The 27,704-nt window shown below is 39.3% G+C and overlaps 1 protein-coding gene across 1 annotated transcript in view; it reads right to left on the bottom strand.

Moving 5' to 3' along the window:
* Positions 1–27,704, bottom strand: part of COL22A1 (collagen type XXII alpha 1 chain) — a 196,051-nt gene that overhangs the window by 99,059 nt on the left and 69,288 nt on the right. Inside the window, 11 exon segments of the mRNA XM_070940313.1 lie at positions 2,485–2,529; positions 3,405–3,458; positions 6,027–6,080; positions 10,280–10,333; positions 11,676–11,729; positions 15,460–15,489; positions 17,285–17,320; positions 19,329–19,382; positions 22,481–22,534; positions 23,419–23,463; positions 25,758–25,811. Of these exon segments, the coding sequence (XP_070796414.1) occupies positions 2,485–2,529; positions 3,405–3,458; positions 6,027–6,080; positions 10,280–10,333; positions 11,676–11,729; positions 15,460–15,489; positions 17,285–17,320; positions 19,329–19,382; positions 22,481–22,534; positions 23,419–23,463; positions 25,758–25,811 (534 nt within the window).

The following is a 27,704-nucleotide window of genomic DNA, read 5'->3' as shown; positions in this document are numbered from 1 at the left end:
ATGCAGGTTGCTACACCTTGATTTATGGAATCACAAGGGCTGTATTTTTATTTCATTAAGGCAGTAATTCCCAATCTTGTGGACTTGTTAAAATTAAGGGCCAGTGCACTCCGACAACTTCATAAGGTTTATCAGTTAAAGTTTTATAAAATTCTTTATTAGAATAGAATAGAATTCTTTACTGGCCAAGTGTGATTGGACACACAAGGAATTTGTCTTGGTGCATACGCTCTCAGGGTACATAAAAGATACATTCATAAGGTACAACACTTAACGATAGTCATAGGGTACAAATAAGCAATCAGGAAACAATATCAATATAAATTGTAAGGATACAAGCAACAAAATAAATGATCTAGATGGGGGGATAGAAAGGAGCATATCAGATTTCCAGATGACAGCAAGTTATGGGGAATTGTTAACACATTGGAAGATAGACTGAAATCTCTGAGGGATCTTTACAGACTCAGTAATTGAGCCCTAGCCAATAAGATGCAATTCAGTAGTGAGAAAAGTAAGGTCTTGCACTTTTCCTGCCCTTAGGCAGGAAAAACTAAATGCACAGATACAGAATAGGCAGTACCTGGCTCAATAATAGTAACTGTGAGAGGGAGCTAGGTGTAATACTGGGCAACCACTTAAGTATGAACCAGCATTGTGCTGCAGCTGCCAAAAAGGCCAAAACAGTAGAGGGATAGCATCAAGATCACAAGAAGTGATAATAAGAGCCTTGGTACTACAGTGGTTTAAAGCACCCTGTTATTAACACAGCTGCCTGCAATTTACTGCTGGTTCGAATCTCTCCAAGGCTCAAGGTTGACTCAGCCTTCCATCCTTTCTAAGGTAGGTTAAATGAGGACCCAGTTTGTGGGGGCAATAAGCTGACTTTGTATAAAATATACAAAAGAATGAAGGCTATTGCTTAACGCACTGTAAGCCGCCCTGAGTCTCCGGAGAAGGGCGGCATATAAATCAAATTAAAAAAAAAAAAAATATTGCTTTGTACTGCACTGCTGAGACCACACTTGGAATATTGTGTCCAATTCTGGTCACCAGGATAAAAGAATGCTGAGACTTTAGAAAGAGTACAACAAAGATGATAAGGGGTCTGGAGCAGTGGTGGAATTCAAAAAAAAATTACTACAGGTTCTGTGGGCATGGCTTAGTGGACATGGTGGGGCTTGGTGGGCGTGGCTTGGTGGGCGGTGGCAGGGGAAGGATACTGCAAAATCTCCATCCCCACCCCACTTCAGGAGAAGGATACTGCAAAATCCCCAATCCCTCCCCACTCCTGGGGGAAGGATATTGCAAAATCTCCATTCCCACCCCACTCTCGGGCCAGCCAGAGGTGGTATTTGCCGGTTCTCCCAACTACTCAAAATTTCCGCTACCGGTTCTCCAGAACCTGTCAGAACCTGCTGAATAGCACCCCTGGTCTGGAGGCTAAATTGTACAATGAACAATTAAAGGAACTAGGTATGTTTATTATTTATTTATTTATTTTATAAAATTTGTATGCCGCCCTATCTCCAAGGACTCAGGGCAGCTCACAACGACAAGCAACCAAGCGACTATTAAAAACAACAATATACACAAAAAATAAAAAGTTTGGCCTAACAAAGGGAATAATTAGGGGTGATAAGCTGTGTTCCAGTACTTGAAGAGCTGTCACAGAGAAGGGAGGGCTGACTTATTCTCCAGAGCATTTGAAAGTAGAACCAGAAGCAATGGCTGAAAGCTCGTTAAAGAGTGATCTAACCAGGAACTAAGGAGAAATTTCCTGACAGGGAGGACAATTAATCAGTGGAATTAATCAGAGTCATAAGTAAGGATTGGCAGCATATGGGCTGATGCTAGCAAATGATAATTGGACTTAACCATTATCTGACTTTATCTTTGACTGTTACTCTTTTAAATTACCTGAATACCTTTAAAAATATTGTTTTTAAAGGTATTAAGATAATTTAAAAGAGTAACAATCAAAGTGTCAGCTTTGATTAGGCCGGAAGCTTCCATACTGCCACCTTCTCGTGTGTAGGAAAGTAGGAGAGGGGATTTAATAGAGGGGTTGTCTGTAGACATAATAGCATTCTTCCTGTCGGTCAAGGTCAGGATGATCCTGCATCTGGAGAAGGAGTGGTCAGAGTGATGTCTCGAAACGGGACGGCGGTTGATTGGAGCATGTGATCGATTGAGGAGTGAGTGGATGGTTTGGGGGGTTTTGATTTACTGAGGGGAAACCTGGACCTCTCAGATTCGAGTTTTCCCAGATGTGCCAATTTACCTATTCTAGTAAATAGAACTTTGAAAAATGCTTGCATCAGAGTTTTTACTTGGAGTCGGGGGTTTTCTGGAACGCCGACACAAAGATAAAGTCAGATCATTGGTTATCTTGAGCTTGGAAGAGGCTGTTTGCTTATTTTAGTTGTATATTCACCCAAATGCACATGTGTTAACATGCAAGATTCTATGACATGAACTCACCGGTGGCCCACTTTCACCTTTTCTGCCAGTTTCTCCTGGTTGACCCTACGAAAAGACAAGACAAAACACAGTAAAACAGATTATAATATCAAGGTTTCTCTGGTGTTATCTGCTACCCATTTTCAGCCAGGTCACAACAAAAACTACTCTGGATTATCTTCTACTTGGTTTTGGGGGTGCCTTCAAGTCAGTTTCGAGTCTTGGTGACTGCCTGGAAAAGTCCCTGCAGTTTTTTTGGCAAGATTTCAGAAGTGTTTTGTCAGAGCTGAGGTGGCGCAGTGGTTGGAGTGCAGTACTGCAGGCTACTTCTGCTGACTGCCGGCTGACTGCAATTGGGCAGTTCAGATCTCACCAGGCTCAAGGTTGACTCAGCCTTCCATCCTTCCGAGGTGGGTAAAATGAGGACCCAGATTGTTGGGGGCAATAGGCTGGCTCTGTAAACCGCTTAGAGAGGGCTGTAAAAGCACTATGAAGCGGTATATAAGTCTAAGTGCTATTTCTGTTGCCTGTTTCCTAGGGCTGAGAGAGAGTGACTGGCCAAGATCACCCATCAGGCTTTGTGCCTAAGGCAGAACTAGGACTCACAGTCTTCTAGTTTGGGGCCTTACATATTATACCAAATTGGCTATCACTATGGTATAATGCTTATTTTTAGATTATTTAGACCTGATTTAGATCTGCATTCTCTTCTTTCCAGCCCTGCCTTTTTCCCCCCCCCATAAATATAGGAGGAATTTTGTTTCCATGCCTTCCTTTATCTAACTTCTCTTTTAGGTCATGTGTTGACCATGGCCAAGCAGATTGCACCACCAGAGAGAAGGATCTCCTGCAAAAGGTCACCTCTGAATCTCAGATAAAGAGTGCTATCTAACATTGCTAACTTTCCTGTTTTTATATAAAAATATATTTTTTTTCCTTACTGGAGATCCATCAAGTCCAGGAGAACCAACAATTCCAGGAGGTCCTGGGGGACCCTGCAAAAAATGTAGAAGACAAATACATTAAATTGTAAGCTGCCCAGAGTCATTGATTGAGATAGGCTGCTATAGATATTGAATACATGAATAGATAAATTACATGAAATCCATCGATATGTTTTTATCACCAGCATTGTTTGTAACTTTCAGGTTTTGTAGAGATATCCACTTGCTACCCACTAGAAGTAGGATGTCTCTTCTCTGTGTACAAAATAGAGCATTTCAACAAATATTACTTTTCCTAACACTATAGTTTTATAATGCAGTTTGTCCAAAAGGCAGTTTGACTGATGGGAGAACTGAGAAGTATAAATGTTTAAAAATTAGTTTTCATTGCTTTAGTCAATGTAAGCCCCTTTTTTTCCTGCCAATGAATAGCACTTGAGTGACATCTACCTTTTCAGAGAAATGATAAGGGATCGAAATAAAGTGAATACACAGTATTCTTTTCTGTGAATTGTTGAAGACACAGCTCACTCTCTATTTATTGTTTACACAAGAAAGAAGTGATTAATATATAGAAATATTTCTCATATTCCCCAAATCCATGTGAGCTCTTCTTGTTCTACAAGAAGGTATATGGCTAACTTTTTTGCCATCGCTTGCCAAAAGAGTGGGGAGCGTGGGGAGGGGGGTTGCACGTGCCCACACCCATAGTTCTATGTGCCTCACCCCCCACGCATGCGCGTGTGAACCCCCCCCCACTTCCCCCGCTTTTGGCACGCAATGGCATGATGGGCCTGGTAGGTCCATTTTTCTCCCTCCCCAGGCTCCAGAGACTTTCTAGGAGCCTGAGGAGGGTGAAAACAGCCTTCCCCACCATCCCAGAGGCCCTCCAGAGGCCAGAAACAGCCCATTTGCCAACTTCCGGTGGGACCAGAAGGCCCGTTTTCTCCCTCCCCAGGCTCCTAGAAAGGCTCCAGAGCCTGGGGAGAGCAAAAAATGGGCCTTCCTCACCCTCAGGCCCTCCAGAGGCAGGAAACAATCTGTTTCCCTACTTCCGGTGAGCCCAGAAGGCCCGAAAATCAGCTGCCAGCACGCTCATATGCGCCGGAGCTGAGCTCGCATGCCCACCAATATAGCTGTGCATGCCACCTGTGGTACGCGTGCCATAGGTTCGCCATCACGGGTATAGTGTCTCTGCCAGACCTGCCTCAGCTTGAACCTGCTTGAGCATGGGGCTGGACTAGAAGACCTCTGAGGTCCCTTCCAACTCTGTTGTTCTGTTAAGAAATATCTTTGAACTTCTTGCCTAGTCTCCTTTTAAAAATATATTGCTATTTGATGTGTCCCCCCCTCCTGCTGCTCTATCCACAAGCAACTCAATTTACCAGAAGTTTTATAGTAATTAAAAAAAGCCTAGCCAGCCTAAAAGAGAAACTGAATTAAGAAAAGGTCTATCTACTCTTAACATGGGAAAAGGTAAAGCTTTTACAAAATTTGTTCTATGTTGTTTGGGTTCATGTCACATTTCAAACCGTAATGAGAAAATGTCAAGGTGGACATTTTCTTGTTCTCATTCTTGTTCTTTTTTCAGTCACTAACTTGGAATAAAAATCTAATACAAAATAAAAGTCCAAAAAGCAAGAATTTCCAGGCTCTCCGTGCACAGTGATCACAAAAGAAGTCACGATTTAAAAGAATATATATATATATGTGTATATATATATATATATATATATATATATATATATATATATATATATATATATATATATATATATATACACATATATATATACATATATATATATATATATATATATATATATATATATATATATATATATATATATATATAAAGTGAATAATTCATTCAAGTAGTTCACACTACATAACATATTGTAGGTTTTGAGCCTTCTCCAAGAAAATTCAGACAGTAAATTCTCAAAGCCTGGAATTTGTGTTTTGATATTCTTTAAAGCATCACTTACACAAGGGGCCCTCTGCCCTCTGTGTGTAGATCATTTGCACTTCAAAGGGCAATTCAAAGTGTGTTAAAATATTTAAATTTAGTAGTTGGATCAGTGGGATTGTGCAGTCAGCCAGTACACACAGTTGTGGTTGATTGATTGGAGAATTCTGGCTCCTCTTTGAGGCAATCTGTGCTGTGATTGGTTGCTGTGGATGTGGAGGAGGAGTTTCCCTTTTTCTCCACCTTTTTCTTCTCTGTCCTCCATATGTTCTGTGATTTACCTCATGATGCTCCTGTTTGCCTGACTATCTAGTTTGCTGTATATATTGATGTAAAATATAAAATATAAATAAAACTACAAGTACGTGTCAGCATCTATGACTTCATTTGGACATCGGCTGAACAATTCCTTGACAAAGTGTAAACAAATGGCTTAGGGGAATTTTCCCTGAGGTCAAGAACCAGATGCATTTTGTAAATGTGGTCATGGAGGGCTTTGCAAGCAAACCAAGCCCTGTAAATAAAACAGCACAAAAGCTAACATTCAAGTTTCCACACTAGAAAACAGCTTCTTGATCTTACACAACACAAACATGATAAGCTTGATTTTTTTCAGCACCTTGGACAGAGATCAGACTGGTCCTACTTACAGAAGGTCCCGGTAATCCATCAACTCCGGCGAGACCTACTTCTCCTTTCTTGCCCTAGAAGAGAGAATTGAAAGTTACAGTTGTGGCCAAAATTGTGGAACCTTTAGGGGAAAATATATTTTTGAGGTTTGATGGCTAATAACACCACTTTTTTTTTTTTTTTGGAGTTTCAAGACAATCATATTCCACTGCTGGAATGACCTGGGAATAGCCCAGACCTTAACCCAATTGAAAATCTATGGAGCCGACTAAAGAAACTTGTTAGTCAGAAGTGACCCATCAATAAAACCCAGTTAATAGAAGCAATCATTCAATCTTGGTTTCACATTACAACAGCTGCAGAACTAAAAGGCTTGGTTCACTCCATGGGAAGATATTTTAAGGCCATAATTCATGCTAAAGGTTACCCAGCTAAATATTAACTGACATGGTGATAGTTTTTGTATATTTTGTTTTTTTCTACGTGTTTCACTTTTCTTCTTTATACTGTAACTGCTATTCTAAAAGCAAATCCTTCATAGAAGTTATTGCATTACATTCTTGATTATATTATATTTCCATTGGTATAAAATTTTATGGCCCTACTCCCCCAAAAAGTGGTGTTATTAGCTAGTTTTAGAAAATACACTTTTCCCAAAAGGTTTCCACAATTTTGGCCACTACATCATGAAAAGACACAAGTTGAACTGATCGTTCGACCAATTCATTATGAGTCATAAACTAAAAGTAAGTAAGTAAGTAAGTAAGATAATTCCTTGGATTTTCAAGGGGTCTTCTTAATTTTACAGTATCCGTTTTAAACAGAATTATAATCCTTGATTTTGATACATTAGGATTAGAGTGCTGCAACATGTTTCATGGGGAGCTTTCCTTAAAAAAGGTTGTTCAGATATTTCAACTGGACCAAAATGCTACAACCATATTGGACTAGAAGACCTCCAAGGTCCCTTCAAACTCTTATTATTCTGTTACTAGAAGAAGCCAATGAAAATTCATGAAGACTGTTTAATAAAAAAATATTTTTTTTAAAAAAAAGAAAATTCATGAAGACTCAGGAAAGGAATTGTCTACTTCTGACCAGAAGGGTTGTTGATGCTATGTTGCAACTTAAGCAGAATGTAATTATCTGCTAGTGTGATTAGATGTTTGGTATAACGATCGCTTTGGAGTACCACCATCTGTACAGTTTCCACATTGTGCTGAAGGCATTTTTGTGTGCGTGTGCAAAATACATTTCAAATGAACAACATGAGTAAACGAGAGAAAAAAATATTGCTTTTTGAAAGAGACCACGTTCCTCTCATTGCAAGCAGGGCTGTTAAACAGGTCTTCTTTGGCTTCCGTAAAAAGAAGGAGCTAAGAAAAATAAACCTGTAATTCAATATAGATTTATAGCACATCAGGGAAATTTTAATCTCATTTCTATATGAGAATTTATTATCCCAGAGTCCATTACATTATTTTTTTTATGGGTTACCTGGTACAATTTTCATTACTACAGCAGAATGGAATCATGCCAGAAAAAATATGAATTCTCATTCTGCAGCCCAGAAATTAGCAATTTTTTTAAAAAAAAAAATGACCCAGAGAGAAATGCATAGGGAAGGGGATGAAAGGGGAAGAAGATGGTTCAAATTTAAATTCAACCAAACAAGTATTCTAACAGAGAAAACTTTAACTAAACCAGATATTTAATTCCAAGATAATACAAAGGATTTGGGAACGAACTTTCAAAGCCAACCAACCCCATAGACATTATCCGGGGTTTTTTTGTGTGTGTCAATTTTGGAGGCACAACCATGTCTCTATTTCCTCCTAAACCAGCATGGGGCACCATTTTTCCCCTGCTTTCCTCTTCTCTACAAAGTTACTATAAAGCTTCTTAGATCACTCTTAATTGTAATGGTGTTTAACCAAAAGAATTCTTTCCTTGTTTCAACATCACCTAAGGATAGTACCAAAGGTGCTTTTCTTTTAATTTCTCCCCCCCCCCCCGTGTTTTATTTTTTTTAAAAAAATTATAAAGATATCAAATCAATGTTTGAACAGTTTGGCACTTGGATGTCATACATTCTAATACAAATAAAACTAATCAGGTTAATCATAATCATTACATTCAATCCGCTTGTGTATTTCTAATAATAATACACACTTGTATTTTGTTATAGTCTATCATTGTTCAATTATTCCATGTTTTCTCTTGTTATTACTTTCATTTTATGATATAAAAATGTATACATTAATATACCCCCTTCTTTTATTTCTATCACTTATTCTATCTTTTAATCCTATCACCCTTTATTAAGAGACTCTTTCTTTCTTTCCTATCTAACTTCTAATCATGTCACCTACCTAAAAAAAGAAAAAGGAAAAAAAAAGGAAAAGAGAGAGAGAGAGAAAAGGAAAAACAACTCAGAACAACAACAAAAAGAGAAATCATCCATCCATCTTCTCTTGCCCGCTTTAATACTTTAATTATGTCTTGGTCCAGAATTGATATGATGTGGATGTCAGACGACTTATTATTTAACATACAAGAAATAAATATTGAAACAACCACATGGGCGGATCGTAATCTGATGAAAATCACATGGAAGGGACAAAGAAAGAAATTAAGATGGACATTGAACCGAACAATTTTAAATGAAAAAGAACTCTTACAGCACATGGAAAAGGAGTTGGTTTTCTTTTTTTAAAGAGAATAGAAAAGAAGACACTTCATTACAAAATGTATGGGATACAGCCAAAGCATATATTAGAGGACTGGCAATAACATATGTGGGAAAGAGAAACAAAAAGAAAAGACAAGCAAAGAGCCCAGAGCCAGCCCTGAGGCAGAACACGAATGCAAGAACACATTCTCGGAATTGGCAACAATCATTGGGGATTTCCTGTTACATCTCAGGAACACAGAAGCTATTATAAAACATGGATGGCAATAGGTGAGAGAGAAGAGGAAAATGAACCATTTCTACTGGAAACCTGGCAGGCTAAAGCAGTATCTTCTTTGAAAAGCTGTTCCATAAAATTTACATCGCTGCACAATGTTAACCCAGGAAGCAACAAGTCGTTTTTAATGTCTATGGAGAGTCTTAGTTTTCCAGGACATAGTTATCCCAAAGGTCCTTTTTCAAAAGGAAATTGGACTTTGTCCTTGAAGACATTTCGCTTCTCATCTGAGAAGCTTCTTCAGTTCTGATTGAATGGTGAAAAATGGAAAGGTTTATATTCCTCTGGTCATTAGTCCTCTTCCTGAGAGTTGTTGAGGCCACTTGGCAGTTTATCTGTGTCCTCCCTCTCTCAGCAGAGGGGGAGGAATATGACCAGAGGTGGTATTTAGCCAGTTCGGACTGGTTCGCCCGAACCAGTAGCAGAAATCGTGGGTGGCTCCGCCCACCTGTCCCGGCTCTATGCCATTCTATTTAGGCACACTTTTGAGGCCAGGTGCATGCAGGGAAGGTTGCACACCAGCAAAACACATGCATGGAAGGCCCAACACATGTGTGGATGTGCGCACTCACATTTATGAACCTGTAGGAAAAGTAAGTGAATATTACCCCTGAATATGACACCACCTATCTCCTGTTCACAATACAGTCCTTTTAGCAGTTCCAAGAAGGTTCTATACTCATTTTCACTACTCAGGTGAGCCTGAGGGCACAGAGAAACTCCCAAGCGGCCTCAGTGACTCTCAGAAAGTGTCCAAACAACCAGATGACTGCAAGGAACATAAATCCTTTCATTCTCCATCATTCAGTCAGAACTGAAGAAGTTTCTTGGATGGGGAGTGAAATGTCTTCAAGGAAAAACAAAGTCCAATTGCTATTTGGGACAAATGCAGAGGTGGTATTCAGCCGGTTCGTACCGGTTCAGGTGAATCGGTAGCGGCGACTGTATGTGGGCCCGCCCACTTGTCCGGATGTAATGCCATCCTATTTAGCCACGTTTTTGAGGCCCAGGGGCGTGCGCGGAAGGTGCGTGTGTGAGCAAAGCACATGCACGGAAGGGCACGCGCCTGTGCAGATGGCACACACACGTGCAAAGTGAGCATGCATGCGCGGGGCGAACCAGAGGTAAGAATATTGGAAGCCCACTGCTGGGCAAGTGATTTTTAAAATAATTTTCGAAGCTCAAAGCAAGAAAAGGGAAAAAAAGATTGGTAGCATTTGTATCTTCTGAAATAAAGCAGATAACTCTACTAGGAAGGAGAGGATTTTAGTTGGAAGCATCTAAAAACAAGAATGATTGCTCACCCGTAGACCTTGTAGACCTGGAGGTCCCATCTTGCCTTCTGATCCGGGTGATCCCTGAAAATAATATATTTTGCCTTTACATTGCCTACAGGGCCATTGATATTAAACGGTTTCTATTTTGGGGGGATGTCATAGGAAAAAAAAACAGCTACCCCCTATAATATGAACCAAAGCAATGGAGATCGAAAACAACCCCCCTCAAATAGTGATAGCCAAACTGAGAAATTTGCTAATAGCGTGACCAAAATTTACACTGGAGATAGAAAAGGTGCATCAAGAGTGATAATTAATTTAGTTTATTTTATTTCTTACATTTGCGTGCTGCCTGTCTCATCTAGAGGTAGCTTACAAACATAAAGGTAAAGGTTCCCCTTGCACATATGTGCTAGTCGTTCCCGACTCTCGGGAGCGGTGCTCATCTCCATTTCAAAGCCGAAGAGCCAGCGCTGTCCGAAGACGTCTCCGTGGTCATGTGGCTGGCATGACTTAACACCGAAGGTGCACGGAGCGCTGTTCCCTTCCCACCAAAGGTGGTCCCTATTTTTCTCCTTGCATTTTTTACGTGCTTTCGAACTGCTAGGTTGGCAGAAGCTGGGACAAGTAATGGGAGCTCACCCCGTTACGCGGCACTAGGGATTCGAACCGCTGAACTGCCGACCTTTCGATCGACAAGCTCTGCATCTTAGCCACTGAGCCACCGTGTCCCTAACTTTACAAACATTAAAACCTGGTAAATATTAAAATGATAAATAAGAGCAATAGTAATAATTTACAGTTAAAAGATGGGGGGAAAGGAGCACAAAATACACAGAGGAGGTGAGGTCTTTTCCTAATCCGATAGGCACCTCCAGAATGGTGCTCCCCCATTGGGACCCCAGGCCAACTATGTAATGAAATTATACAAACAACAAAAGCAATACCATGATCACCAAAATATGCACCTACCTTCTTTCTACTAAGTTATACTATTGATCTGTTAAACCAGTACTGAGTGATTCCCTCAGATCTTTAACAGAAGTATTTCTCAAATCATCACTGCATTATTTCCTGACTTCAAAATGAAACATAGTCTAGTTTCAGGTGATGTTTAATGTACTCTATTATTATATTCAGTAATGTAGGAGATGACCAGACTGAGCCCAGGGGAGGGGTCAAATGGGCCATCAGTTTGGTGTCCCCCTCATACCCACAGAAGTTCTAAGCCCAGCCCTCCTTGCATTCCATTGACTCTTCTCTACCACCAATTTTCCTTGATCATTAGTAGTTCAGATTCTTGTAGAGAGCTAGCATTGAATGAACTTGTATTCCTCTGAACAACCTTGGTTCCTGGTTACTTGCCCCTGACAAGTGGGTCATTCAGATTACAAATAATTCATTCAGAAATAAAATTACTTACTGGGGTACCCGGAGTTCCTGGAGGCCCCATAGGCCCCCGTGGGCCAGGAGCTCCCTATAAACAAATTTCAAAGTTAAAATAAGAAGTATCAAAGTTAATGTATATATGTATTTACATGTTCAAATACAGATAGATAATCCTGTTAGTTTGAGTATATATGTAATTTAGAATTGTACTTTTTTTAAAGAGTTAAGAACGTTTTGTATAATCTTTTATTTTTTTTAATTGAATAAAGTTTGTTTTTAAAATAAAAAAAATAAAAAAAAATAAGAAGTATGGAATTTTGCTTTGCATTCAAACTCTCCTGATGGGCTCTGAGATTTATAATATCCACTTTTCATCATTCTCCAAGTGGAAGAATCTTTCTTTTTTACATCTCAAGTATCCCAAGTTAAAACAACAAAAGTATGTAGGTATTTTTGTAAGGGTAGGTAAGTGTAGCATAATATTATCTAAGATGACTGGCATTTTTGCATCAGGTTTTTTAATATATTGACCAGATCGATCTAAACTGCACAAAAACAAATTATCAAAGCATTTGTTTCATACACTTGGTTGTCTTTTTTGCATATGTACCTTTTTACCACTATTAAGAATTAATTGTTTTCTGGTGATTGATATCTTTTGAGAGATAACGTTGGACAGATTAGTGGACATAAAATATTCCTTTTTCTCCAAACTTCAACCTATTTTTCTCTAAAATACTTTCTATAATACATATAGAAATCCTAGTGGACAACCATTTAGATATGAACCAGCAGTCTGCAGCAGCTGCCAAAAAAGCCAACACAGTTCTGGGCTGCATAAACAGAGGGATAGAATCAAGATCATGTGAAGTGTTAATACCACTTTATAATGCCTTGGTAAGGCCACACTTGGAATACTGCATCCAGTTTTGGTTGCCATGATGTAAAAAAGATGTTGAGACTCTAGAAAGAGTGCAGAGAAGAGCAACAAAGTTGATCAGGGGACTGGAGGCTAAAACATATGAAGAACAGTTGCAGGAACTGGGTATGTCTAGTTTAATGAAAGAAGGACTAGGGGAGACATGATAGCAGAGTTCCAGTATCTCAGGGGTTGCCACAAAGAAGAGGGAGTCAAACTATTCTCCAAAGCACCTGAGGGCAGGACAAGAAGCAATGGGTGGAAACTAATCAAGGAGAGAAGCAACTTAGAACTACGGAGAAACTTCCTGACAGTTAGAACAATTAATCAGTGGAACAACTTGCCTGCAGAAGTTGTGAATGCTCCAACACTGGAAATTTTTAAGAAGATGTTGGATAACCATTTGTCCGAAGTGGTGTAGGGTTTCCTGCCTGGGCAGGGGGTTGGTCTAGAAGACCTCCAAGGTCCCTTCCAACTCTGTTATTCTATTCTATTTTATTACATACATTCTTAAAATAGATTAATGTAGGTAAATTCATTCTTCAAATGCTGTACATTATTGCATTTTCGTTTTAAAAGAGTTTGGGATCTCAAAATAAATTATTTAAATTTGCTCAAAGAAGCACGCACGGCTCTTTTTCTCCACAACTGCAAACCTGTGAGGCTGGTGCCACTGAGAAATGGCCAAACAACACCCTCTTGGTTTCTTTGGCTAGAGGTGGGTTTAAATGTAAACCTCTCTGGTGTCAATTCAATTTACTTTAATTAATGCACTACACAATGTATTTCTGTATAATAATTCTCAGAGTGCAACTTTTAGGATTAAAACTGTAACTGTTGTACTGTATGCCTGTATGTAGGTGTTGTGGCCCGCCAGCGGCCTACACGGATCGTGGCTGATCCCAACGACGAGGAGGCTGGTGTGGGGTTGCGCTAGCAGCCTGTGCAGCTGGTGCTCACATCAGACAGCGAGGAGGCTGAAGAGGATGTGGTGCCAGAGGCAGAGACTCAGCCAGGGCCTTCAGAACCTCCAGAGGCTCCTTCAAGTGGAGAGAGCGAAGTGGAGGAGCCTCTCCTCCATGCTCGAGCACGCAGGGCTGCCAAAAGGCAGGAGTGGCTACTCAGGAGGTGGAGGTCTCCTCGAGAGTAAGGTTTGAAGATAATTGGCCACTCCTTTAGCCTATTTAAGTAGCAAGTAGTTAGTAATTTCTTGCTGGAAACAACGTGTAATTATTACAGAGCATTTTGGAGAGTGAGTGTCTTATTGTATCTTGTTTTCTGGGCTGGTTGCCAACCTTTGCCGGACTTTGTTTATTCTTGGTACCTTAAAACTTTGATAAGGACTGTCGGTGTGTGTCACAATCCTTGGGAATCAGGAGCTGGGGCAGAACAGTAGGTGAGCATGTGCATGCACAAGAAGTAGGGGATTAATTTAAAATCTGAAGAAAATAAAACCCATGAGAGCCTAAATTTCACTTAAGTAGACTATCTGCTGTTCCTCTACCTTGTCCTAATGGAAAGATAAAGAACAATTCATTTGGATGAATTGGATGAACAATTCAGTGGGTGGATGAGTGTAACCTTGAAATAAATACTATTATGAGGAAAATAATTTCCCATCTAGAGCCATCCAGCAGGTCAAAAAAAAAATCAAGATGGTGGATATAATCTTGCATTTGACACACAAAAAAGGGGCTGGGGTCTTATCCAGTGGTGAAATTCATTTTTTTTTTACTACTGGTCCTGTGGGCGTGTCTTGGTAGGTGTGGTGTGGCTTGGTGGGCATGGTTTGGTGAGTGTGGGGAAGGGAAAGGATACTGCAAAAATCCCCATTCCCACCTCACTCTGGGGCCAGCCAGAGGTGGTATTTGCCAGTTCTGCTACCGGTTCTTCAGAACCTGTCAAAACCTGCTGAATAGCACCCCTGGTCTTATTCCATGATCACAGCAGACTTTTTGACTACGTTTTGATACCACCTGCAGAAACCCCTTTTATTAGATGCTGATGGCTTTTGTAGTGGAAAGCTATGCAGCACCCAGCGTTTAAAAAGTGCTTTGTATTTTTTTTGCCAGTTTTTCATGACTTCAAAATTAAGACATAGAAGTATCATTTCTGAACACAGAATGAATTTAAGTGATTTTGAGAATACCGTATTTTTCGGAGTATAAGACGCACCGGAGTATAAGACGCACCTTCGTTTTTGGGGAGGAAAATGGGGGGGGGGGAAATTCTGCCTACCAGGTATTCATCTGGCTAGTCCCAGAACATTAATGGGGTTTTTAAATTTTCGATTTTATTGATTCTTGGTTTTAAATTGGGAAGTTTTCGATTTTGTAGATTTGGGATTTTAAATTGGAAATGCCAATGATTTAATTTATTTTAGTTTTTTCTTAACTTTTGTACTATATGTGTTTTAAGTTTGGCTGTCCACTGCCCTGAGTCCCCCTGGGGAGAAGGGCAGTATATAAGTTGAAATAAAATAAATTAAATAAATAAATAAAATTAGTTCACTCGCTGGTTTTGAGGTTGGGGCTGGTTGGGGCTAAAAAACAGCTTCTAAAGCACAGCTGATCGTCAGAGGGAGCAGCAATTAGAAAAGCAGGCAAAGCATGGAAGATCCCTTCGCTCACATTGGGGCTGAAAAACAGCTTCAAAAGCACAGCTGATCCTTGGAGGGAGCTCCAATGACTGAAGCAGGCAAAGCACGGAAGGTGTAAGAGAAGGCAGCAGCTGTTCCGGGTAGCCATTTTGGGCACCGCACGGGCTTACATTCAGAGTATAAGACACACCCAAATTTTCAGCCTCTTTTAGGAGGGAAAAAAGTGTGTCTTATACTCCGAAAATATGGTATTCTACCTGAACATGTATCACCTACACTAAAAAAATTAGAAACACTTACTTGCTCTCCTTTCAAGCCTTCAATCTGTACCTGAAACAAAAAAGATTATCTATAAATAAGAAGGGAAAAAGAAATCTGGTGGGGTTTTTTTGGTAGCAAAAATGTATATAAAGAGCATATTTAAGGTCCATATATGACGATAGTGTTTTGTGGGGGGGTGGGAGTGAATGAAGGAAGAGAGTGAGAATCATTTGAAGCACATAAATGTATACCACACATATTATGAAACACTAATGATTCAGGGTCTCAACAATTGTGTGAAAAGTCCCTTGGAAATTACATTTGAGAAACTATTCCTCTCTGACTTGGCACCAGCAATAACGACCACTGTGAGTAGCAAAGCTAAGAGTAAAGTTACAAACAACACATTGGAGTCAGAGATATAAAGCTGAATTGGAAGCAAGTAATGAGTCAGCTAAACTGTTCTATAAAACTACAGATTGGCTTGCACGGAGAATCTTCATAAGTGATCAATCCATCTTAAAAGCTGGTGGGAGGTTAACCTATGAAATCTATTTCGGTTACCTGAAAAAATGGTAATGACTATGAAAAATGAGACCATTTTGTTTTTGAATTGCTACAATAAATGTTTCCTTCAGCCTGTGGCACTTTATACCTACTGAAATAACAATATCAATAATGAAGTTTTAATAGAATTTGTAGGACAACTTCAGAACCCACTGAAAAATGGCTAACGGTGAAAAGTGAATGCATGGTAACGCAGTCAGAGTAGTTCAAAATGTTATCCAACATATATTTTCAAAAGTGACACAGGTCACATGTACAATCTAACCATCATGGTTACCATTAATTATATATTAGGCTGTTTGACATGCATGTGTACAACATAATTGATTTCCCTGTCAGTTTGCAACCTATTTCAGGATTGTAAACTTAATCATAATTGTGATTAATGAACCTTAATCATAAGGATTATGTGTCAGGAATTGGCTTTCACTTCATTATCCCCCATATTAGATCCATCTCATTCTGGGCACCCATTGTTTTTTTTTTTTTTTTTTTAACTGTTACCATCTGGCAGACGGTACAGGATAATTAGAACAAGGACAAATAGGCTGAAAACAGCTTCTATCCCAGGGAAGTAACTGTATTGAATTCTACTGTATAGTGCAATATTAATGCAATATCGGGTTTTCAATTCAATTGTATAGAATGTGAAGGATATGTGTTTGTGTTTTATTTTTATAGTTATAGTGTACACTGAAGATGACATTTAATTTGCTGTATGAGGTGCAATGACAATAAAGTAAACTAAAAACTAAAACTAAAAATTATTAGCACAAGCTCTACTCAAGATTTCTTCCTCTTGATCCCCAAACTGAAAAGCATGAAGACCAGTTGGATACATTCCAATTTTTTAGCATTAATCCATGGACATGAATATGGCTTCCTTTTATCAAAGATAGGAGATATTCACAAGGGTTATAAATCCCCAATTCCGCAATTAGAGGGAAGGAAGAATCAGAGTATTACAACATATGGGGGCAATTTTATCAATGGATAGAGACTGAATACAGACAATAGACAATGTAAAAATAAGAAACATGGGAAAAATATGTTGTAATACATTAAATTTAAATGTACGAAGAAAGATAAATATGTACTAAGAAAATGATGATAAATGTTGAATGTGATGGCACAAAAAATTCTATACCCAGATGTTACACTGATTGATTAATGATGAATTGTTTGTTTAAAAATAAAAAAAAAACTTATAAAAAAATAAATCCCCAATTCCACACCAATTCCAGAGGAGTCATTTTTCATCATCCCATGCCAAAGCTGTGTATAAAATAAATCTTACTGCTGAGCCTGGTTTACCGGGGGGACCGATATCACCCTATAATTGGAAACAAATCAGAGAAAAATAATTAAATGGATGACCTGTAAGAGTCTCCTACAGCCTGATTAGCTGATTTATATCAGTGTTTCTCAACCTTGGCAATTATAAGATGTATGGACATCAACTGTCAGAATTCCTCAGCCAATATGACTCTGAGAGTAAAGTCGTCATCTCTTAAATTATCAATGTTGAGAAACCCTGCTTTAATGTGAATAAAATAGGAATCATACAGTGTCAGCTACATGAACTCTAAAGGACCCTCTCTATTCACATTATTATAAGAGAGAAAAGTGCTTGCTTGGAGATTATATTAAAGTCAGCTAAACCCCATTAAGTGGTAATATATCTTCTGATGAGACCTAGCTGTCACGGAAGGACAGCCATATGGAAAACATTTGAGGGGCATCACTGTCAAAGACAAGGACATATATGTTACAAAGAGTTACTTAATCCAATAAACTTACCCAAGGACAGCAGTAAATTTCCCATTAGCAACTACAGGCACTTAAGGAAAAGTTGTATAGCTAAAATAATCTTATAAACTAAAAATAATGGTTTACTAATGGTTTAGTAATTAGGAAATGTGTCAATTATCATATAACAAGTGTATGTTAACCATATATGGAAAATGCATGATCTCATGTTAACCATATATGGAAACTGTATGAGCTCACTGAATCCTTTGCCTTAGAAATGTATAAAAATAGTTGTATCAGAGCTCTTTCCTTGCTCAAAGTTTCAGGTACAAATCTGGCTCCGAACCTTGCACAATAAACTGACTCTGGCTGACCCAGGAATGTTGTTTGGTCCCTTCATTCCATAACAGCTTTACATTAAAAAAAAATGGCTGGGAAGAACTGAAAAAGGGGTGAGCAACCCCCAGCCTTCCTAGACCTTCCTAAACCCCTCAAACAGTGATTTGATCAGGGGTGGGCTGCTGGGGGTTCACAGGGGTTCGGGAGAACCTCTAGCTAAGATTCTGTGCAGTTTGGAAAAACCCCAAATCCCACTCCTGGCTGGCCCTGCCCACCCTGCCCTTCCCCTCCCACGAGTCCCCCCGTGGCCCATTCTGGGTGAAGATAAGTGCAGGGTGCGCGTAGAGGCTCAGGGAGGGCAAAAAACGGGCCTACTGGAAATTCAGGAAGGCCAGAAACGGGCCCGTTTCCAGCCTCCAGAGGTCCTCGGGAGCCTGGGGAGGCCATTTTCACCCTTCTGGAGGCTCAAAAAAAGCCTCCGGAGCCTGGGGAAGGCAAAAACACCCCACACACACACCGTGGTGAAGGAGGCTGACTAGGCCACGCCCATCATGGCCATGCCCACACAGCAACCGGGCAGAGAACCTCTTGATAAAATTTTTGAAGCCCACCCCTGGATTTGATACACCCCATAGACTTATCCCACTGGAGAACCCCTGCTGATTTCAGTGGGGAAATAAACAAAAAATGTGCAAAAAAGAGGAAAATCCTACATCAATTACTTAATCCATGCAGACTTCAGCCACTGTAATGTGCAAAAACTATGATCTGGCCACGAAAAATGTGTTTACTCTATTGGCAGCCTAATGAAAACGATTTAAATAATATTGACTATTTGCCACCAAGTTAGTCAGAAACTCTTACTAAGTAGATTTTGTTCCTGATGGTAAATGAAAATGAATGAATAAACTGAATGAACAAATATGCCTATAGACAGATACATGCAATATTTGTATAGCGGTTACAAAAATGATGTTGAAGAGATTTGGAGGGACTACAAACATAGGGCCTATTTAAAGCAGCAACATCTACAGTATTTTTAAGCCTGAAAACAGAAAATCTTCAGGCATTAGACTGAAAAAGATATTGTTTTAAAAGATCATCTACTTATGCTAGCTGTATCTTTAGTGAATTTTTTTAAAGATGCATCTGCTTTCAAGCTTGCTGTCTCCTACATTCCAATTATTTTAAAAGTAATCTTCAAAGCATGAATAGACATACATCAGTCCTTCATATAATCCTCATTTTACCTTCTCTCCTTGCAGTCCTACAGGTCCAGGTTGACCTGGACTTCCTTTGGCACCCTGAAATAAAAATAACCAGATGTCAAAAAGTGTTTAAGATAGTAATAAGCTTTAAAATAAAGACAAGGATCAGAAGAGATGAGCATTGGGTCTTCTTAAGAGGCCCAGAAAAGTGACGTTATAGTAGAACTTAAGGTAATATCCTCAGGGCCAACAGTCCAACTGATGAATTCAACAAAAGTAGACAACTTCAGGAACTTTAAAATCCCAAAAGCAAACTTTATTGAGTACATCGTTTTGGCACTGATGAATGCAAAACCAGCTCTAACTTTTCCCGCACAATCCCACATAGTTAAAGAATAGATGTCCCCTTTGCTCCCCGTGGAATGTGTCACATTAACCCAGGGGTGTCAAACTCTGCAGGCCAGATGCGTCACAAGCTGACCACGCCCACCCCTGGTTTAACGAAGGGGGAAAAAGTTGCAATACATCACGTGATGACAACATGATGCCGTGAGTTTGACACCCCTGCATTAACCAATTATGAATCATTCTTTTGTTTTGAGAACAATCCATGGCTTGACCGACACCTAAAGAAGTGTCCTTGATGGTTACTTGGATCTCACAGTTGAACCTCCACATTCCACCTCACCCCTCCTCTTCCCCCTTCCTTTGGCAAGCTGAAGAATCATAGCATTCACATGAAGCATAATTTATTTCAATATTGACACTAACTCAATATCCCAATTTCAAATCAAAGCTAGGTTAGGTTGCACTGTAAAATTACCTCTAACATTAAAAAAAGGTTTGTTGTTTCCTATGAAAAGGTGTAAACTTGCCCGCTTTAAAAGTGAGTAATAATATGTGGGGGAAGGTTTTGGTAGAACAAATTTGTCTTAACAGCAGTTTTTAGATGAGAGATTTTTGTTCTTTTAATTTGTTTTTGGAACACATCGGCAAATAAATCAAAACTGCACAACTCACTTTTGAAACTCTATTCTACTGAGACTACTAATTCATCAAGCTTAGACTGGTAAACATGCCTGACTTTCCACCCATCTAACAATATACAAACTATGTTGATTCAACTAATCAATCATTCTGTATTCCTTAGTGGCCAACTGGTTCTTTCAGTAAACTCCCAAGCATGGAACATTAATGCCAGAAACATAAAGCTATAAGAATACAAAGAAGTAGTTATGGATAAATCATCCTGGAAAAAGTATGTCAATGAGATCATGAAGAATCAGAAGCATGTATGCTTCTGTTTTGTTTTGCATGTATACCAAATACAGATTATAGAATAGCAGAGTTGGAAGGGACCTTGGAGCTCAAGCAGGAGACCCTATACTAGTGATGGTTAAACTTTTTGCTATTGGGTGCCAGATGGGAGTCTAGGAGTCTCTGGAGGCTGGGGACAGCAAAAAAGTCACTTCCTGTCCAACCGGAAGTTGGAAAATGGGCCATTTCGGGCCTCCGGAGGGCCTCTGAGGGGGTGGGGAAGGCTGTTTTTGCCCTCCCCAGATGCATAGAGAGGCCCTGGAGCCAGGTAAGAAAGAAAAATGGGCCTTCCCCACCCACCCCGCAGGCCCTCCGGAGGCAGGAAACAGCCTGTTTCCCTACTTCTGGTGGGCCCAGAAGGCCCGAAAATCAGCTGGCCAGTGCACGCATGCGTGCCAGAGCTGAGCTGGTGTGCCCACTGATATGGCTACACATGCCACCTGTGGCACGTGTGCCATAGGTTCGCCATCATGGCCCTATACCATTCCAGACAAATGGCTGTCTAGCCTCTTCTTGAAAACCTCCAGTGATGGAGCACCCAGAATGTCTAAAGGCAAGCCATTCCACTCATTAATTGTTCTCACTAACAGGAAGTTTCTCCTCAATTCTAGGTTGGATCTTTCCTTGATAATATTCTATCCATTGCTTTTTGTCCCGCCCTCAGATGTTTTGGAGAATAGGTTGGCCTCCTCTTCTCTGTGACAGCCTTTCAAATATTGGAAGATTGCTATTCCTTCTCTTTGTAGAAAAAAAAGTACAAAGCTTATTTGATTATTGGTCCTTGGATCCAAATGATTAATTTGTCACCACAGAGGACAAAACCAAAATGTTTGTCCTGCAGGATAGTCACATGTAGACCAGTCTGAAAAATGTTTTCTGAATCTTATTGGAAAGCATGAGGTATGATAAATAGTTAGAGGGAAAACCATTTCTTCAGTTAGCAGTGGTCATTAACTAAAATAAACAGATGTGTTAGAATAGAGTAGAGTAGAGTAGAGTAGAGTAGAGTAGAGTAGAGTAGAGTAGAGTAGAGTAGAGTAGAGTAGAATAGAATAGAATAGAATAGAATAGAATAGAATAGAATAGAATAGAATAGAATAGAATAGAATAGAATAGAATTTTTTATTGGCCAAGTGTGATTGGACACACAAGGAATTTGTCTTTGGTGCTTATGCTCTCAGTGTACATAAAAGAAAAGATATGTTCATCAAGAATCATAAGGTACAACACTTAATGATAGTCATAGGGAACAAATAAGCAATCAGCTCATATTAGGAAACAATCAATATAAATCATAAGGATACAAGCAACAAAGTTACAGTCATACAGTCATAAGTGGAAGGAGATGGGTGGTGGGAACGATGAGAACGATGAGAAGATTAATAGTAGTGCAGACTTAGTAAATAGTTTGACAGTGTTGAGGGAATTATTTGTTTAGCAGAGTGATGGCGTTTGGGGAAAAAACTGTTCTTGTGTCTAGTTGTTCTGGTGTGCAGTGCTCTATAGCGTCGTTTTGAGGATAGGAGTTGAAACAATTTATGTCCAGGATGTGAGGGACCTCTTTTTGACTCATGCAGTATACAGGTCAATAAAAATTCTAAACAGATGTGTTCTTTTCAACTGTGAGATGGAAGACCTGAAATGAATCAAGTTGTTCATGTGGACCATTTTGTATAGTCCACAATGCTTTTCTGTTGCCCCATCAGGCCACTGGAGGAGCCACCATTTTAAATGTAAAGGATGTGTGGTAGAACTTGGTGTCAGGTTTATGCAAAGCATTGCAAGAGCTGATTACCAGTCCTAAGTCTTTGTATTGCATATGCACAACTTGTTCTAAAAAGGATTCTATTTCTTTAACTTAAAAATGAAACACATACCTGTTTTCCATCCAAGCCAGCCTTCCCAGGAAAACCGTCTAGGCCACGTTCTCCCTGAACAAACAAACATAAAGGTTCTGTTGGAGATCTCATTCCATGAAGTAGTCTTGGAAAAGCTTTTCATTTTCCAAGGGATAAAATATGGAAGTAGATCGATTTGAACTGCTAGCAAACATTTCTTGTTTGATTTCCTGTCGTAGATTCTGAACTCCAACCTGCACTGAATTGTGTTCCTGGTTTGGATTGTTTTCTTCTCTTTTGGCCAGCAGGACACCCAATTACCAGCCCATCTTTGGACAATATTTTATATCTCCAGTCTATTCCCTATATAGGGTTTCTTAAATTAAACCTATGCTTGTTTGCTTCATTGCTGAAGAGTGGTGCGGTGGCCTAGAGGTCGAGCTCTTGCCTCACAATCAGGAGGCTGTGAGTTTGATCCTAGGTAGAGGCAGATATTTCTCTCTCTGGGCACATTGAGAATATATCTACTGAACAAATCTCCATATTGGCGATAGGAAGGGCATTCGGCCATTAAAACACTCAGCTAGCTCCATTTAGTTGCCCAGACTCGATCCCTCAAGGGATTATGGGGCCATTAAATGAAGATGATGTTTGCTTCAGGGCTGAGATTGAGAACATCCGAAAGGGAGTAAATTAATTATTTAATAAATTTGATCAATTCAAATAATGAACTGATATCTATTGACCACTTTGGTCAATGACAAGGTTGAAGATTCCTGGTCATATTACATGTATGTAGACTGCATAGAATATATTACATCTAACATAAGTTTTAAAATGATCTAACTCAGGTGGACTTCCAGAGAAACGTATTGTCCTAAGTGTAGCATATTTGACATGGAATGTCTATCATGAGCCAATTCTGTTCCAAACTTGTACTCATATTTACATCATATTATTTGACAAATTATTTGTACCTTGTCACCACGTGGTCCTTTTTCTCCTCTTTCCCCTTGCAAACCCTAAAAAAAAAGAAAGTAAGTAAGAAATCACAGAAATCATATTGACCCCAATACCTCTGAGCTATTGGCTGGCTACGAATGTTCACAGAGTGGCTTAATAAATGTTGAGTACCATTGAAGAAAGAAGATATCTTAGACTCGATTATTGTTGAAATGCCCTTGAGCTTGGTTGTCTTCTTGCAGATGTTTCAAACAAACTAGGTAACATCATCAGTGCAAAAAGCTCAGAGAGCAGCAAGGATAAAATAAAATAGAATAACACTATACAACAATTTTTTAAAATGTCTATGCTAATTGGTCTTGGAGCATTGATCAACAAACTCAATATTTTGTCTTTAATCTACTTTTTAAAAAATAAACTTTGACAACCAGATAAAGGAAGCTAATGAAAGCTGAGTGACCTTCTTCAACAAAAGGCATGATCTCATCTGATGAACAGTGACATTATTCAACAAGCAAAAGCTGACATTATAAAGGAAAAAGATGTATAATCCATGTGATGAGAACCCATAGAATTAGAATGATATTATCAATCTATATGAGCTTTGTTGAGGTCAATATATGTACACTTGCTATGGATAATTTATACAAAACTGACCATCTCCATGAACTTAATTGTGTACACCAGCTCACCAGATGGATAAATCTATGTCCATAAATCCGTTGGAGTCAAAGTTTCTCCAAAGAACAATCTAAATTATTCCTCAACATTTTGTAAAAACTAATATCAGGTATACAGTAGTTACAACATACCAAAGACAAGCTGAGACCAAAAAGGCTAATTATTATGACGTTGTTTTATTCCTGAACAACATTGTTTCATCAGGGATCTGAACAATTAGGTTACAGCAAATTGAAGCCTAAAAAAAAACCATTTATTTCTCATTAAGCAAAAAAACCCCAAAACACTGTTACACAATGTGTCTGGAATATGATGTATGAATGGGGAAGAGAGGGCATGTCCAAAAGGAATACTTACATCGGGCCTATGTAATTCCTAATCCTGTTCTATTTTGCCCATTTGGGTTATGCAAATACTCAAATTGGTTTAGACATCTGAAAATTTAATGCAGACTTAGAAGTTCTAAAGACGGCAAAAGAAGCTACAGTGGACAAATACAGTAGTGCCTAAATTATAGAAACCTTTTGGGGAAAGTGTATTTTTGAGGTTTGATGGCTAATAGCAACACCTTTTTTTTTTTTTTTTGAGTTTCAAGATAATCATATTCCACTGCTGGAATGGCCTGGGAATAGCCCAGATCTTAACCCAATTGGAAATCTATGGAGCCGACTAAAGAAACTTGTTAGTCAGAAGCGACCCAGCAATAAAACCCAGTTAATTGAACCAATCATTCAATCTTGGTTTCACATTATAACAGCTGCAGAACTAAAAGACTTGGTTCACTCCATGGGAAGAGGTTGCAAGGCAGTAATTTATGCTAAAGGTTACCCAACTAAATATTAACTGGCATGGTAATTTTTGTATATCTCATTTTTTCTAAGGTGATAATTTTTTATATGTTGTTTTTTCTACGTGTTTCACTTTTCTTCTTTATCCTGTAACTGCTATTGTAATAGCAAATCCTTCATAAACGTTATTGCATTACATTCTTGATTAAATTATCTTTCCATTGATATATAATTTTATGGTACTACACCCCCAAAAAGTGGTGTTAATAGCTAGTTTTAGAAAATACACTTTTCTCAAAAGGTTTTCCATAAATTTGGCCATTACTGTATGTTACCTGAAGATTGCAAAATTGATTGGCTCAAACACACATTCCTAAGGAATAATTATGTCCACTGTTGACCTTCTCAGATGCATGACTCATAATGTGAAATTAAATGGACTTCTGAGTAAATCAGTTCTGCCTTTCTTTGATTCCAAACTTCATGGGATATTAAAGGAGCTTCTTCTCCAGGGCTGGATTATCTTGGGAATTGAATCAGAAGGGTTGCAGAGCTCTACCTTTGAGTGGAATTGTTCTACCTTCCTTAACTTGATAACCTAACCAAATATCTGTGTAAAATATGCAGTGCTCTGATTCTGGTTTGAGAATCATGTATCTTCTTGCCAGACAATTGAATTTTAAAAAAGTATACTGCATTCATTTAGAGCAGAGGTCCTCAAACTTGGCAGGTTTAAGACTTATGGACTTCAACTCCCAGAATTCTCCATAGCATAGCTGGCTGGAGAATTCTGGGAGTGGAAGTCCACAAGTCTTAAACCTGCCAAGTTTGAGTACCCCTGATTTAGAATATTAAATTAACAATGACAACAAATCCTAACTTACAGGTGCTCCAACATAACCTTGACGTCCTGGGGGACCTGAACCCCCTTCTTCTCCCTGGGCAAAAATGAAAGGAAAACAACATCTGAGAAGATAATCAACATTTACGGTAGATTATTTACATAAACAAATGTAAATCCTCTTTAACAGGTTAATTCGACAGTATTGTAAACATCTTGTTAGCTTTCCTGAAAAGCAAATTACTTGAGTGTTAAAGCCAGGTGGCTAATCACCAGTATATTTTTGTGCTTGTGATGAAGCAATTCTGGGTAAATTGATATAAAGATGAAACATCATGATATTGTCCATATGTTGCACCAGATGATGATCAGCTACATATTCCATCACTGGATAAAGCCATCATTTCCCATCATATGCATGTCACACAATGTGCTTATGGATTAACTGGATTAAACCGACAACAAATTCAGGAGGCGGAAAATGCACTTTCCACCATGCTCTTAAGATTCTTCTATTCCATCAAGCCGGCCTGGCCTAATTTTCTCCCCTGTTTTAAAATTCTTTTAAATCGAAATTTTAATTTGTTTTAAATTATTAGGATTTTTTAATTGTCTTGGGCTAAATTATTTAATCTGGTTTTAATTATATCTTTTAACTTTTGTATTTATGTATTTTATTTTGTGCCTGTTCACCGCCCTGAGTTCTTCGGGAGTAGGGCGGTATATAAATCTAATAAAAGAAAGAAAGAAAAGAAAGAAAGGAGGGGTTGCATGTGTTTGGCTCAACTAAAAGAAAGCTCTTGGCTGATCTTCTCTGAAATCACAAGCTTCAGATAATCTAAGAACTAAGAACTAAGACTGAGAAATAAAAAAATAGTATGTATTTATATATGTATGTGATGTATGTACTCATTCATTCATTCATTCATTCATTCATTCATTCACTCATTCATTCAAACTTATTTGTTGCCCAAATCCAGAGATACATCCAGAGGGATGTCTCAGGGATTGTGAGTCCTGAAGCCATTTTCCCCCTGGCACTTTCAGGGTTGCCACAGCGGAGATGTGTCGAGCTATGGGAAAAGGAGGGGGGAGGTAGAGATAGCTGGGGGATTGTAGCCAAAATAAAATTCTTTCCTCTGAGAACCAAGGACTTTCCCACCAGGTGCAAGGAGGTGGGATCTGAGACCAACTGACCCTTGGACTATGACCTGATTGGATCATGTGATGGATTGCATGGGCGGGGGAAAGAAAACTTTACTTTTAATGGGGGGGGGAACCCAAGGGGGGTTTAGAGTTGGGTTTCCCCAGACGTGCCAACATGACATGCCTAATAAATCTATGCTTTGAGGAATATGCTTGCCTTGGAGTTTTGATTCCGTTGGGTGTGTTACTTGGAACCCTGACAGATATCCTGGAAGAAAACAATAGTAACAGGGGTGAAATCCTACCGGTTTGGACCGGTTTGGGTGAACCGCTAGGGATTATGGGCATCAGTTCACTGAATCGGTAGTAATTACCCCTCCTTGGCCCCACCCACACCCGGCCGGTTACTGCTCACCTCTTCCGGCCACTCGATATTCCACAGAATTTAATGTTAAATGCAGCAGAGAGAATGCTAACTTTTCTCCCTCCATTCAGAACGGAGCTGCTGCAGCCTGTCCCTTTAAGGTAGTCCCCAGGAGAGAGGGGGCCAGGAGGGAACCATAAAGGGAGCAGCAGCTCCATTCTGAATGGAGGGAGAAAAGTTAGCATTCTCTCTGCCATAGAATTTAATGTTAAATGCAGTAGAGAGAATGCTAACTTTTCTCCCTCCATTCACAACGGAGCTGCTGCAGCCTGTCCCTTTTAAGGTAGTCTCCAGGGGGGAGAGGGATAGAGGGGGAGCAGCTGGAATGGAGCCATTTTTGTGAAAGGCAGGAAAATAGGGAAGGGGATTTTACTGCCTGTCATCCATTCCTCAATCTCAGCACAGACTGAGGGAAGGATG

Source organism: Pituophis catenifer, unplaced genomic scaffold, assembly GCF_029215685.1.
Source record: "Pituophis catenifer annectens isolate HBS135680 unplaced genomic scaffold, rPitCat1.0.hap2 SCAF_3, whole genome shotgun sequence".
NCBI lineage: Eukaryota > Metazoa > Chordata > Lepidosauria > Squamata > Colubridae > Pituophis > Pituophis catenifer.
The sequence above is the reverse complement of the archived record's forward strand: the minus strand, read 5'-3'. Positions and strand labels throughout refer to the sequence as shown.